The following is a 13,757-nucleotide window of genomic DNA, read 5'->3' on the forward strand; positions in this document are numbered from 1 at the left end:
CTTTTTTTTTCTCTCGTGGTTCAAGTGTACCTCTGATAGATCACAGGCTTCTCTTATCTTTTTAACTTGGAGAACTTGCAAAATCGGTGGCCGTCTAAAGACTTTTCCCCCCACAGTACAAAACTAGACTGTAATTTAATCAAAGCAGGAAGAGCGGTCAGATCCTGATCTTGTTCAGGTATACCTGTATCTTGCTTTTTGTTATTTAGGTGAGCTGAGTGTGCATTTTTAGTGCACATGGGTTCCTCCTTGGAAAACTGTCAGTCCATTGTCTCTATTTAGAGACATGTAATGTAAAATGACTAACCATAAGAAGAAGAAGAAGAAGAAGAAGAAGAAGAAGAAGAAGAAGAGGAAGGGAATCTGATAAATGCATTCACATTCAGTTAAAACAAAACCAAAGTACAGGAGGGCAAATGTTGCTCATTGTTTGGCCTATATATGGTTTGGGCTAAATTTCATGTTGCAGACTTTTAATCCAATTATGTGTGGAACACTTTCATCCCTTTTCCCGGCTTTGATAAAATACATCAAGGGTTCCTTTATATGAAATTACAAATCATGAAAACTCAAGCACGAGTTTTGTGATAAACTCAGACGCCTGAGTTAAGCGAACTGATGGAAGACCAATACAGAACATTAAAGTATCAATACTGCAGTTGTTGTGATAGCTGTGAAGGCTGATGGAGTTTTCAAAACATGGTGATTGGTAATAAAGAGATTTCTTTATTACCAATCACGATGTTTTGAAAATAAACTATTGACACACCCCTTTGTCTTATGTTTGAACTTATAATTAGAAAAAGAAAAGTGTTCTTGCATCTAGCTTACGCTGTATTGATGGTCATATAGATATGAGCTTATATCCAGGGTGTTTCCAGTGATTACAACCATCACCGCTTACAGTGTTTGCCATTGATCATGGTTAAGATTAAGGATGGTAAAAAGATCAATCATGCCCTCAAATGTTTCAGCTGACAGGTAGAACACTAAAAAGAAGAAATAATTCAATGCTGAAACTTTATTTTTCAAGGAGTATACTCCATTTTTAACCCAAAACATATACCCTGGACTTCTGTAAAATACAAGTTGATTTGAATTCAGTTACATCAGTTGCATTTGATCACACATTTTATCAAGTTTGACCATTTATTACATGAAGTGATACTTTCCCATTTCTACTTTAATCTCTTTATTTCGGGATGACTTTAAAACTCAGCTGGAAGGATTATGTTGTCCCCTCAAAATGTTAAATTCAGAAATGTGCAGGTTTAAAGACTGTAAATATTCTACTTCAACATGATCCATTATGTTTATAGAGGAAGTTAAACTGAAGTAACCTCACTTCACGGTGGGAGGACATCTGGGGGCTTCAATGTAAGCATTTTGAGCGGAATTTTGTGAAATATCATAAATGCAATAGTCATGATAAACTTATGTTTTATTGGTACTGGACATACATATGTGTTTAAATGTGAGTGTATACTTGTGAGTGTATATGTACATATTATGATTGTTTTTTTAGTTACCACTTCACAGCTGTACGTGTTCATTACCTCAAATCTGACTTTATCTTTAATTTCCTTCAGTTTCTCCTTATTTATCTTGTTTCTTTTCTCTCTCTCTCTCTCTCTCTCTCTCTCTCTCTCTCTCTCTCTCTCTATGTGTGTCTTTTTCAGTTTGTTTAAAGCACAAAACCAGTTCTGTCTTTATCTTATATTTTAAACAAAGTGTGTATAACTACTAAGTGCACAGACAAGTGATGAAATAACAGAACAAAAAATAAATTAAAAAATAATAATAATAAACAAGCATGCTTGATCGATGTGAAGATATCAAACATTTTTTCAGAGTATTTGATGGAATTTATATATTCTTTGAACTCATTCATAAAAGTATTGAAATATGGTGTTTTGTCTGGAAAAACTATCCTGTGGAAATTTAATTTGGCCGATATTATGATAAGATTTATCAGGAATACACAGTGTGTACTATTTTCTTTGAGTCCAAACAATGCATTTTCCATAGTAATCCAAAATGTGTGACTAATTTATCGTCAATGAAATAACGTTTTTTTTTTTTGCCAAATTGTATCACTACAGAGTAATACAAAAATAAATGTACACACTTTAAGGATGTAAAATAAAGGCGTCCGCCCTCCTTCATCAACTGTCTGACGTGTCCCACCCTGTTCCGCCCCGAGGCTCGGAGGCGTGGCTGTGGGGAATTCGCGCGAAAGTTTGTTTCCCCTTCCTGTGAAACGTGAACATTTCCGGTGATCCATTGTTGATGAGGACTCCTTATATAGATAGTCTCATCGGAGGGTCGCTCGTGTTGTTTTTTGTCTTTCCACGCAGTAGGTCTTTTTTTAACTTCAAACTGCTGCAGCATGTCTCAAGGTCGGGTCACGGATTTCTTCTCCCAGAGGAAGAAAGTCATCGCCGCTTCACACAAGCAATCCAGGCGCTTACACTCTATCGACCTCTGTAAATCCGAGATTTCCACAAAGTTAAGACCGCCGGCAAACAAAGATTCTTCCGTCTGTTCATCTTCCATCCACGAAGAGTTTGTTCGAGTTGTTGACGAAGCCGTCGCGCAGAACGGCGGAGACCCTGAAAGCAGTGACCCCCGGAAAATTCACCTCTCCAGTCCCAGGACCCCGAAGCGGAGCTCTGCGGACGGAGGTTTCGATCTCGGAGCCGCAGTGTTTTCAGCCACAGCCACCCACAGCACGGCGAAGAAGAGGCGGCAGATGGAGGTAGTTGGAGAGGCCAGAGCCAGCACCGAGGAGAAAAAAGAAACGGCGAGGAAGAAGCTGGTTCTACCCCAGAACACAGCACAGGTAAGGTTTAGTGTTATAACTTTTTAAAGCTGTTAGGAAAGTCCCTTCTTCATCCGTCAGTCTCTATAAAAATATGATTTATGAATATGCAATGGAACTATATGTGTAGATACCAAACCTGCCTCACTATTTACCTCATAACAATGTTCGTTTTGTGTGGTTAATGTCCAGGATGGTGTCCTGCATCAGAGCTGTGAGATGACCCAGGAGCCCTCAGCTCCAGCAGCCCCTGGATCAGGATGTCCCACTGACAACCACAAAACCAACAGCTCCTCTCTGCAGACTGAGACCCTCAGCAAGAAGAGCAAGGGACTGGTGAGTAGGAGTGTTTTAGTGGTGTTAAGACTACTTGATGAAATAAACAGGGAGTGACACAACTTAAAGTTTGTTCTCACTTGCGATATTAGGGAAAATGATGTTGCAATATTTATAAGTATTTCAATATTTCTAAAGTTTCACTCCGTCCAACTGAATTCCTGACTCTTCCTGAAATGTAAACAGCCTCTCACGTAATTGCTGCTGTCTCCCTCTGCCCTCTTAACCATTATTTGTGTGAGCAAGAGTCTTAATCATGCTGATATCTGTGAATTAGTGTTATTGATCTATAGTATTTCCTGCAAGTGGTAAGCGCGCTCCTACACAGAGGTTCCATCAATTAAGTTTCCCTCCACAAACAAATAATATTACATGGGTATTTTGTTAACATGCTGCACCTCTTCAGCCTGTGCCTGAGAGCTATTGAGACAGTGAGAGCGTGCACATTCAGGCTGAACAGATACACACTGATCTCAGTTTGTCCACCTCCTGCTTTTTCCCTTTGGTCTCAAATAGAATTTTGCCAGATGTGAATTCATGAAAAGTATGTTCAGAGACATTTCAAGAACAGGCCCAGTGCATTTTGTGAAGATGGTCCAATTTGGAAAAAGAAAAAGGGTGATATCTGCAGGAAGCAAAGCAAACTTTTAGCAAGGGATTTCTTGGAAATTAAAACTACGGCTATGTTTCAATTTTTATGGCAGCTCATGAAATCATGAGGAGTGTGAGGGAGTGACATGAAATAGACAATAAAATGAGATCTGGAAGATGCTGCCTTTAACCCTGAAAGTGTAAAATATCACACTTTAAATTCATTTTCACTGAAAGCAAACAGATTGTCAAAATCCCATTCCCAAACATTCACCTCTCCCTCACTCTCAGTTGCTTGACCACTCACGCTGCACGTCACTCTGCTCGATAGTGACAACAGCAGGTGAGATGACAGAGCACAGGAGAAGGTGCCTAACATGTGTGAGTGGTTGCATGTAATTTGGTTGAATATATAAATAGATGCGACTGGGCATAGACACACTCAAATGAAAGGCTCAAATGTTTTTTGGTTCCAGACAGATCTTTTTTTCTCTTCATATTACATCATTTAGTGATATGAATATTCGGCATATAGTGATGACGATACTGACATGATACATCGTTCAGCCCTACTTTAGAGCAGAGCAGTGTTTACCTGTTACTAAGGATAAGAATGTACTAAAGGAAAACTCAAGCAAGCTGCTGTTTTGAGTCACTCAAAAGTTAATAATTGCCCAATGATGAAGCATCATTAGTTGAATCACACATTTTAATCTGAAGAGGACGACTCAGTGACTGAGAGTTTCTGGTTTTAAAAAAAGTGCTGTCACTGGGCTTTCAAACAGTAAGGGGGATTTCAAATGCAGTGTTTGTTAACTGGGAACACAAACTGTGTTTATCAGGTGAGTGCATTTATAGCAGGTACGGTTGTTGAACCAGGATAGGATGATCACCAAAGCTAGCAAGTTTACTGCACCAAACATTATATTTACAAAGTATGTCTGTTCTAGGGGCTGGACAAAGAAGATATAGCAACGCTGAAGACCCGCCTTCAGAGAATCAAGAAACGGGATGCTGCAGTGGCCAGTGCTGCTTCAGATGGGCCCCCCACCCCCTCTCCCTCAGCAGCCAATAGCACCAATTCTCCAGCTTCTCAGCCCACCAGGCTCCGACCTGCCGAAGCTCAGGCCCTAAAGTTTGCTGTGACACAGGCGAGTGAGCTTGCAGCTAAAGCTCTGAGGAGGAAGACAGAAGAGAGCAAGCAGCCGGAGACACGGGGCTAGTGAGAAAATCCTCTAAGATATTAAAAAAATTTCCAATTTAAACTTTTTAAAAGTGTCTAATAACTTTAGATTCTACTTCCTCCCACTGATGTTGGATTTTTCTGTCTTGATCCTCAGTGACGAGCAAGCAGCATACCAGAAGTACCACACACTCGCCCAGGCAGCTCCCCCAAGCTTGTCCTTACCCTACACCTATAGAGTTCTGGAGGAGATGTTCAGGAGCATGGACACAGTGGTTGCTATGCTGTACAACCGCTGTGAGACAGCCACCTTCGCCAAAATCAAACAGGGAGTTCAGGACATGATGCACAAGTAAGTGGACAGACGGATTGTTTGGTGCTTCTTTTAAGGTTTCAATAAGGAGAATGTTTGTTTTTCAGCTCACTCAGTCTTGTTTTCTAGCTCTCTTATGCTGGGCTTGGGATGGGGGGCTAAAAAAACCTGTCATTGTAAATGTTAGAGGTTCAAAACTGCTTGGTCAGAAGTCTTCCCATCAGTGCTCAAAAACCTGTTAGAGCTCCAAATCCACCCTTCTCCTTAATGGGCACTGAAACACTTCACCTTCATCTTTCTCCTGAAGGTGATGATGATAACCGTTTCTTTCTTCAATCATCCTTACAGACGGTTTGAGGAGACTCATGTGGGTCAAATAAAGACCATATTCCCTGAAGCTTTTACTTTCAGACAAGAGAAGAACATACCGACCTTCAACAGCAGCATTAAGACGTGTAGCTACCAACTCACTGTGGAGCCTGCCCTTCCTTCAGGTAAACACACATCAACTTCCTTTCTGACTACCTGAGAGAGTCTCATTCAGAGGTTTTACCCTTTAACTCACAGGATGTCTTCAAACCAGGGATGCTTGTGAGCTGTTTGTTGACTCGCTGATCTGTTCTTCAGTTCTGATGGTTTGTCCACTTGTGTCTCACCAATCATAGAAAAGAAAGGTGCCCACCCTGTCCTATCAGCTTCTCATCTCCTCGACAGACGACACATCTTTCACCAGAACCTAGTCTCTATGGTCAAAGAGCATCATAAGGTGAGCTGCTGCACTCAGAAGAATCCATGTGATTGACCCACTGTGTAACAGCTTAAGCTTGGGAAGTGACTGGAAGAACTGGAAGTTACCTTAAAGCAGTGTGTGTAAGCTGTGCATGCTGACAGAAGTTCTTAAACTCAGTGCTACTCAAACACCCTCTCTGTGTGATCTGCAGGTCTTCCTCTCATCTTTAGTCCTTCAGATGTCTGTTCCTGATGACAAACTCACCCGCTGGCACCCGCGCTTTAACGTAGACACTGTACCTGCTGTTCAGCCCAGCCCCCTGCCCCAGCCCCCCCACACTGACAAACTGAGCACAGCTCAGGAGGTGCTGAACAAAGCTCGTTCCCTCATCACACCCAAGGTAAGACAGTGAGCCTCCCTTCAGAGAATATGAAGTATGAATATAATAATAATAATACAAATTTAAGCTGCAAGCAGTGATAATCGGGCCGTCTCCTGATACACTAAGCGGCGAGCGCCTCATAGCCAGCTGTGGCTCTGCAGCGGAGGTAGTGCCGTTTTACGACACGATGAGAACTAGAGCCTTGCTTAGCTGTGTTTTTGTGTGGTACCGCGCTGAAAATTCTCTGAATAAAGCGTGAATGCAGACTGATATCAGATTTTTTCGGTGGGAGTCCGTTTATTTGTGTTTTTGGTCAAGTAAAAATTGGCCCCGTCTGAGTGCAGAGGAAACCGGCAGAGGAGCAGGGAGGGGGTGTTTGGTGCAAGCGCCCTGGGCTTCTGCTGCACAAAAACACTGCTGTAGGGGTAATTTATTCCCTAAACCTTGTGATAGGACCAAACTTGTTCCATCCCGGAGTATCACTTTAAGTGCCAGGGTTTTCAGGGAAATTCCATTCTAGGCTACTATGTTGTATGTTTGGAATTGTCATGTTGTTGCATCCAGGTTTCATTCTGAAACAGAATTCATAATAAATGCCATACATTGCATTGGCAAACGCATCAGAAATGGATTTCTCTTTAATTTGTTCAAGTTTATTCAGTCAGTTGTTACATCAATAAAATTTAAATTAACAGTTTTTCCTGAATGTTTGGGCTGAAATAGCTCCTAAATACACATTTGCATTTGAAACTTTTAACTTAATATGTGTATTAAATTGCAAGTTTTCTTGCTTATAGACTAGTCAACAAGTCATAAATAAAATTTGAGACTAGTCGGCTAGGAAATTAGTCGAGATTCCCATCCCTAGTATTGAATATGACTCCAAACTGTCTCCAAAGCCGTCTTTCCACCAAGCAGACCGGTTCGGTTCGTCTCGGTACCGCGCGCTTTTTGTGGCGTTTCCACTGACTCATCCCGGGACAGATTCCTAAAAACCGAGGCGGGCCGACCTACTTTTTTGGGACCCTTTCGTATGGGTGCCAGACTGCACCGATCCGCTCTCGGAAGGTGGAGCAACACACTGCAGACCGTTGATTGGTCAAAAATCAATCAACAGCGGCTGCATTTCTCCTGGCAGCACACAGATATCTCTGAAACAAAGCTTGATTGCACTTTGTAACAGAGAGCCACATGTCAATCACAGAGAGAGTGAAATGCTGCATGTCTTCCATCTGTGCTCTTTGTTTACTGTGTGGCGATTTTCTTCTTTGTTGGATTTATTGGCGGGGTGAGCTGCTATGGCGTCGCGCTATTGTTTAATAGCTGCGGGTTCCGGCATCCGGCTTACACGCCGCCCACCACAAGAGGGCACAGTTTGCTGTGGAAACGCAAACGGGATCAGGCTTAACTGTACCAAACCGTCCCAAACCGTGCTGAACCGACCCAAACTGCTTGGTGGAAACACAGCACAATAGATGCTTTATAAGGGCTCGAGAGAGATTTCTGAGCACGATTAAAAAGGGAATGTCAAAAAAGGAAGGGGTTTTAAATCACAGGGTAAAGGACATGACTTCCTGTTGACAGAAAGGGGTGCTGTATTTTAATCAGAAAAGAAGCATATAGATGTATTCAGGCTGTGACACTTAACATGAGTGTGCATTTTGGTCCTGATCCAACATTTTACACAAGAACTATTTAGGTTTTTGTTAGCAAACTTCCAGTTCAGATTTCAGGATGATTTTAAGAGTTTTTTGCTGGTTTAGGCATGATAGTTCTGGCCAAAAACCTTCAGGGCTGCAGCTTTAAGTAGCCTGAGGGGCGCTATGGAGCATATATTTTAGTGCAAATACTGGATTCATAAATTTTTTGCTGTGACTGAATTCGGGACATGTTTCGGTTTACACATTCAAGGCATGCAATTTGGGGTTAGACACTGAAGGAAATAAAGAATAGTAATCCTAAGGGTTTCAAGAGGGTCTTTGCCGCACCTGCGATTGGTTGGCTCAGGTCCTGATAAATAAATTATCCACTCTGGGTTTCAACCACAAAACATTAAATATTGTATTGTTAAGTATTGAGTTTGATCATTCATCCGTAATGCAGTCTTCCACATTTTAGTGAAAATGGGTAAGAATCAGATCAATTAAGATCAATGCCTATTTGTACATTTATTTTAATAGCTATATTAACTTTAAACATGAAAATAAAATAAGATGGCAATTCTTGAGCCAGAAAAGAAAGTGTGGTCACTTTGGCAATAATTAAAACACATTTTAAATACAAATAAATCTTATGCAGAGCTGTTTTTAGAATGTACTATTACAAGTACACAAGTTAAGGGGACCATTTAGGATAGATATTCAAATGCAAATAGTAGATCACACATTCACAGTCAACAAACCACACACTGTGGCCTTAATAGGCTCTCAAGTTTAAACAGACCACTGCAATATACTGCTGCATGTGGGCTGGAATTGACATTATCACAGTTTTGCTCCTGTGTTAGCCTTTTACTTGGGCTGTATCACTCTCCTGTTTATCTTTCTTCTGCTCTTCTGTTGGACAGTTAGGCCCATGTGTCCACCATCACTACAAAATTAATCACTGAAATCATTTTTTGCAGAGAAACACAGGTATCTGTGTTTTATTTCTTCTCACTACTAAAATTAAACTGTCAGCCGGCGTGGTGTCTTCATAGAGACCTAGATGTGCCATAAATCAATACGGTCCTGCTTGACCCGACCTGGAAGCTGAGAAGTAGCGATTTAAAATAGCCCATTACTAGCAAAAGGAAAGCCTAAGCTTAAGATCATTTTCAAACTCTTCACAGCCCCTTTAAGTATAACCAATTAACAGCAGATTCAAGTTCATGAAAGTTGTGAGGGATGCCCTCACAATTAATCAACTTCCTTTTGTCTTGTTCCTGTTGTAATGAGGTCCAAGAGTTTGACGTAGTTCATCAGACTTGGTGTTTTGGTTCACAGTGTGTTAAACGTCTCTGAGGTAACCTGTACTATCCTCCTACAGATGGAGAAGGCTCTGGTTTCACTGGCTCTGAAGGATAAAACTGAAGAGAGAAAAGACACAACTTCACCCAAGAGCCCAGCAGCCACTCCGACACAAGCTGCCCCTGCACCCCAGCTCTCAACAGCCCTAAAAGGAGTTTCCCAGTCTCTGCTGGAGAGGGTAAGTCCAGCAGCCTGGAGGAATGGACAGATGTGGTCTGGGGTTCTAGGTGTTAAAGGTGTTAAATACAAACCCCATCTTTCTATTACAAAAAAAGGCTATCCGTATCATAAGCAAAAAACCCTATCTAGAGCACACTAACTCACTATTTATAAAACATAACATTCTTAAATTTGATAACTTAGTAGATTATATGTTAATTCAAATGATGTATAAAGTTAGAAATAGGGAACTACCATATAATGTCCAGAGGCTGTTTAAAATGAGGGACAGCTGCTATACTCTAAGGGGAACAATTTTTTCGAGTTACCCAGGATCCGCACAACTAGCAAGAGTCACTGCCCATCTGTCAAAGGGGTGAAATTGTGGAATAGTTCTGCTGCAAAGATAAAAACTTCTATAACATTAGCCAGTGTAAAAAAACTTTATAAAAATACCTTGATGATGCAGTACCTCGATATAAATTAAAATTGAAGCGTGCATATGTAATAATACGGTTTAGCCCACAGTGAGTGTATATAAAAAGATACAAGTATACAGTAATACATTTAATTATTTTTTTTATATACATATATGCCTACATGTCTATCTATATATCGCGTGAATGTTCATTTTTACTGAAATGTGTGCACCTATCTATATTAATACCTAAGAATTGAACTATGCTCACTAAACTTATATATAAAAAAATGTAACCTATTTATATAATCAATACAATAGTAATTTTCCATAATTACAAAAATATTCCATTATTCATATGTCATATGAATAACACTTCAATGTGTTGTAGAAAACTTGCATCGCTCATGTCAAGCGTATATGCCTATTATTCTGAATATCTAAGTGCCTTTAAATCTTATTTATCTCATATTAACTGTCTGATATGGAGAGTATATATCTGATAACATGAAAGTGTATATATGACTACATATGTATGTGTATGTGTGTATATGTATGTATATTTATGTGTATGTGTGTATATATATATATTTATGTATGTATGTATGTGTGTGTATATATGTATATATATATATATATGCATATGTATATGTATATATATATATATATATATATATATATATATATATATATATATATATATATATATATATATATATATATATATATATATATATATATACACATATATATATATATATATATATATATATATATATATATATATATATATAAATACGTATAGCAATGTGTGCATCTTTTATATAAACATGTTAGACTTGCACTATGAATACTATACTTACATATCAATACAATTACTGTTCTAATTATTATTATAATTATTATTGTTTCATATGTATTTATGTATGTATGTAATTGTATGTATTTATATACATATTTCTTTATATGCCTGTATATAATATTTTGTACATTTACATATTTATGCTTAAGTTCATATATTTTCATATAAATACTCGGATGTGTGTACGTATACATGGATGTAGTCCAAAACGCTATTTAGATAATTATACTGAAGATATCATATTGCTCCTATTTTTGAACGAGCGAGAGAGTATGTATATGTGTATGTACATATGAATATGTATTTATATATATAATGATTGATTTATCTTTTTCTTTTTTCATTCTTTTTTACTTTTTGAGATAAGGGTAGGCGTTATAAGCTCTGCTTCAGCCTACACCTTTTCGGTCAGTCTCTGTTTTTTTTTTTTTTTTTTTTGACGGCTTGATCATTTTCTGTTTGTTTTTTGCCTTTGTATTTTTCTACTTTCAGTATTTATTTTCCACTGTTAAATTGACCGAAATAAATCAGATCAATCAATCAATCAAATCAAAGGTGATACAAATCTGTGCCTGCCTTAAAATGATGTTTCTGATCCTGTTTGTTTTAGATAAGAGCAAAGGAAGCCCAGAAGTTACAGGCAGCCATGACCAGAAACTCCGCCCAGGAGGAGCGCCTGCTGATGATGTCACGGCTCCCTGAGCTGGCAAGGATCCTCCGAAACGTGTTTGTATCAGAAAAAAAGCCAGCTCTGATCATGGAGGTGGCGTGTAACCGGATGGTGGCCAGCTACAGATCAGCTCTGGGTGCAGGTTGGTTTTACATAAACTGGTTCATGGAAGCCTTTGACAGTCTCTGCTCTGTGCTGTTATCTGTGCTTGATGTTAACAGAACTGTGGTGTTCTCTTTGATAAACAGGAGAGATGGAGAAACATATCAAGCTTCTGGCCGAGGTCGCTGCTGATTGGCTGGCAATCCATCCAATCAGGAAAGACTTCTATCTGAAGCTGAACAAGACAATGGAGCTCAACATGGTTTTGGAAAAACTGAGCAGCAGGCTAAGGGAAGAAGAGAGACTCTGATGGACTGAGTGATGCCACGCTGAGGGCTATCAGCTGCTGGATAAAACTGCTTTTTATTTCATTGGGCGTTTTTAAAGAGACACTGTTATTATGAATGAAAACTCACAGGCTTGAGCAGTCACAGTAGGAGAGAGTTGCCACAGCTCAGGATTCCTGCCTCCCTCAGGAGGTTGAAGAAGGCTGCAACTCAGTGTTTGACTTCATATTATAGTTATTAGGAAGTGTTGTGGTTCTGCCTTCAGGGTTCTGAGAAGTGTTTTTTTCTACAATGCAGAACTGATGGTGGTTTTGTTTTTGGTTTGTTTATGGTTTGTCACTGAAGGAGAGTTACAAGCATTTGTTTGATTTGTGACAGTTTTCTGACAGTTTAATTAAACTTGAACAAGCTAACAAAGGCGAGTGTGTTAGATTACTTAACTGAAACTAATGCTAAGATATCTGAGGCAGTATTTCACATGTGGGGGAAAGGGGGCTGCTGTGCAAAAGTGGAAGCTCGGGGAAATGCGAATTCAAATCAGATCTAAGCATTTAATTTCAGAAGAACATCAGATGTGGTATAAAATGTTATAGCTCTCAACCAAATAGTGACAACTAAGGCCTATAAATGCTTAAACTCCAAAACGGATGAAATAGCAGTAAATGTCGAGCTGTAGCTGCAGACTGAGGGGCAGGATGCACAGCTTCCACTTACTGTATGCAAAATACATCGCATTTACAATACATTTATTACATTTATTTAAACGTACCATACATTCATTCTACTGATGGGGTTAAAGGTTTTGTTTGTATGTGGATGTGTATTACGTGATGTATTGTTCTGGTGTACCAGGGATTAGAGTTCTCCATCACTACAACAAATTTTCATCAATTTCAAAATAGTCCTATTTTTTGTCACTCAGATGAAAACATGAAGCAGACTGCTAAATCCTTGAACACAAGTGTGGTTTTGTGTCTGTGTGATATTTCAGTGTAGTCTACAGTCAGAAATTTGATCTGCCTTGTGAGGTTTGCTCTGTCAGAGGCTTTCACTATGGCAGTGAGCATCAGCGTGCAGTGTCTGTCATGACTGGACTTTTATTTTGGGCTCTGGTGTAAGAGCACCTTGTGACATGAAACAGCTTTAAACTGAACCATTTGACAACACAATTATTACATTGCATATTAGCTAATAAATCTAGCACCAGTTTACTTTCTTACTTTTAACGACTGAGTGTGTCAAAGTAATAAAACATGGTTCTGCATAAGTTATGTCCCAATGTTAAAAAATGTCTTCTTGTACTTAAGAAAAATATACTTCTTGCTCCACTGTAAATTCAGTGACCCTTTTTTGTCAAAAAATAGAGGAGGCTTCTTATTCCAATGTCGTATTAGTATAAAAAACAAGGTAATCATTTTTCATAATCTAGTATTAATGTTAGAATAGCTAGATGTTTCCTGTTACTCCTATAACTACAGGCATAAAATTCAATTCACTGTAGGTCAAATTTGATAGAGGTAAGCTATCAACCCAGGACTTTAGCTTAAAAAAGCCCCAGTTTTATTCTTTATTTTTATACCCATTTTTTTTCAGAGTTGTAAGGCTTTTAGTTTTATCAGTTGAGTCCCTCTGAATCACGTTATGTATTTATTTTTTCCATTTTGTACTTTGTTTTGAGGAAAGTAGGATTTTTGTGACTGGCAACAATTGTTGCTGGTGGTCACACAGCTTGTCACTAGGTCACCTAATAATTATATGGACATAATGATAATTATAGTGTTAATAAAGTTATAAAAAAGTAATACTATAGTCATAATAATAATAATAATGTAATTATTATTATTATTATTGTTATTATTAAAAAAAGGTTGTGTGTAAAAACTGATGTTCTTAGA

General features: G+C 38.8%; 1 protein-coding gene across 1 annotated transcript; it reads left to right on the forward strand.

Annotated features, from left to right (window-relative positions):
• Nucleotides 1–2,254: 2,254 nt before the first annotated feature.
• cdt1 (chromatin licensing and DNA replication factor 1) lies at nt 2,255–13,090 on the forward strand. The gene is made up of 10 exons (XM_074675071.1): nt 2,255–2,842; nt 3,014–3,157; nt 4,699–4,970; nt 5,089–5,283; nt 5,593–5,738; nt 5,910–6,010; nt 6,186–6,374; nt 9,384–9,542; nt 11,414–11,615; nt 11,722–13,090. Exons 1-10 carry the CDS (start codon nt 2,390–2,392, stop codon nt 11,883–11,885), a joined length of 2,025 nt encoding a protein of 674 aa, XP_074531172.1. The 5' UTR covers nt 2,255–2,389; the 3' UTR covers nt 11,886–13,090.
• The last annotated feature ends 667 nt before the right edge of the window (nt 13,091–13,757 follow it).

The sequence above is a fragment of the Halichoeres trimaculatus genome, unplaced genomic scaffold (genome assembly GCF_033239565.1).
Source record: "Halichoeres trimaculatus isolate MK-OKI-2021-1 unplaced genomic scaffold, fHalTri1.1 fHalTri1_scaffold_8, whole genome shotgun sequence".
NCBI lineage: Eukaryota > Metazoa > Chordata > Actinopteri > Labriformes > Labridae > Halichoeres > Halichoeres trimaculatus.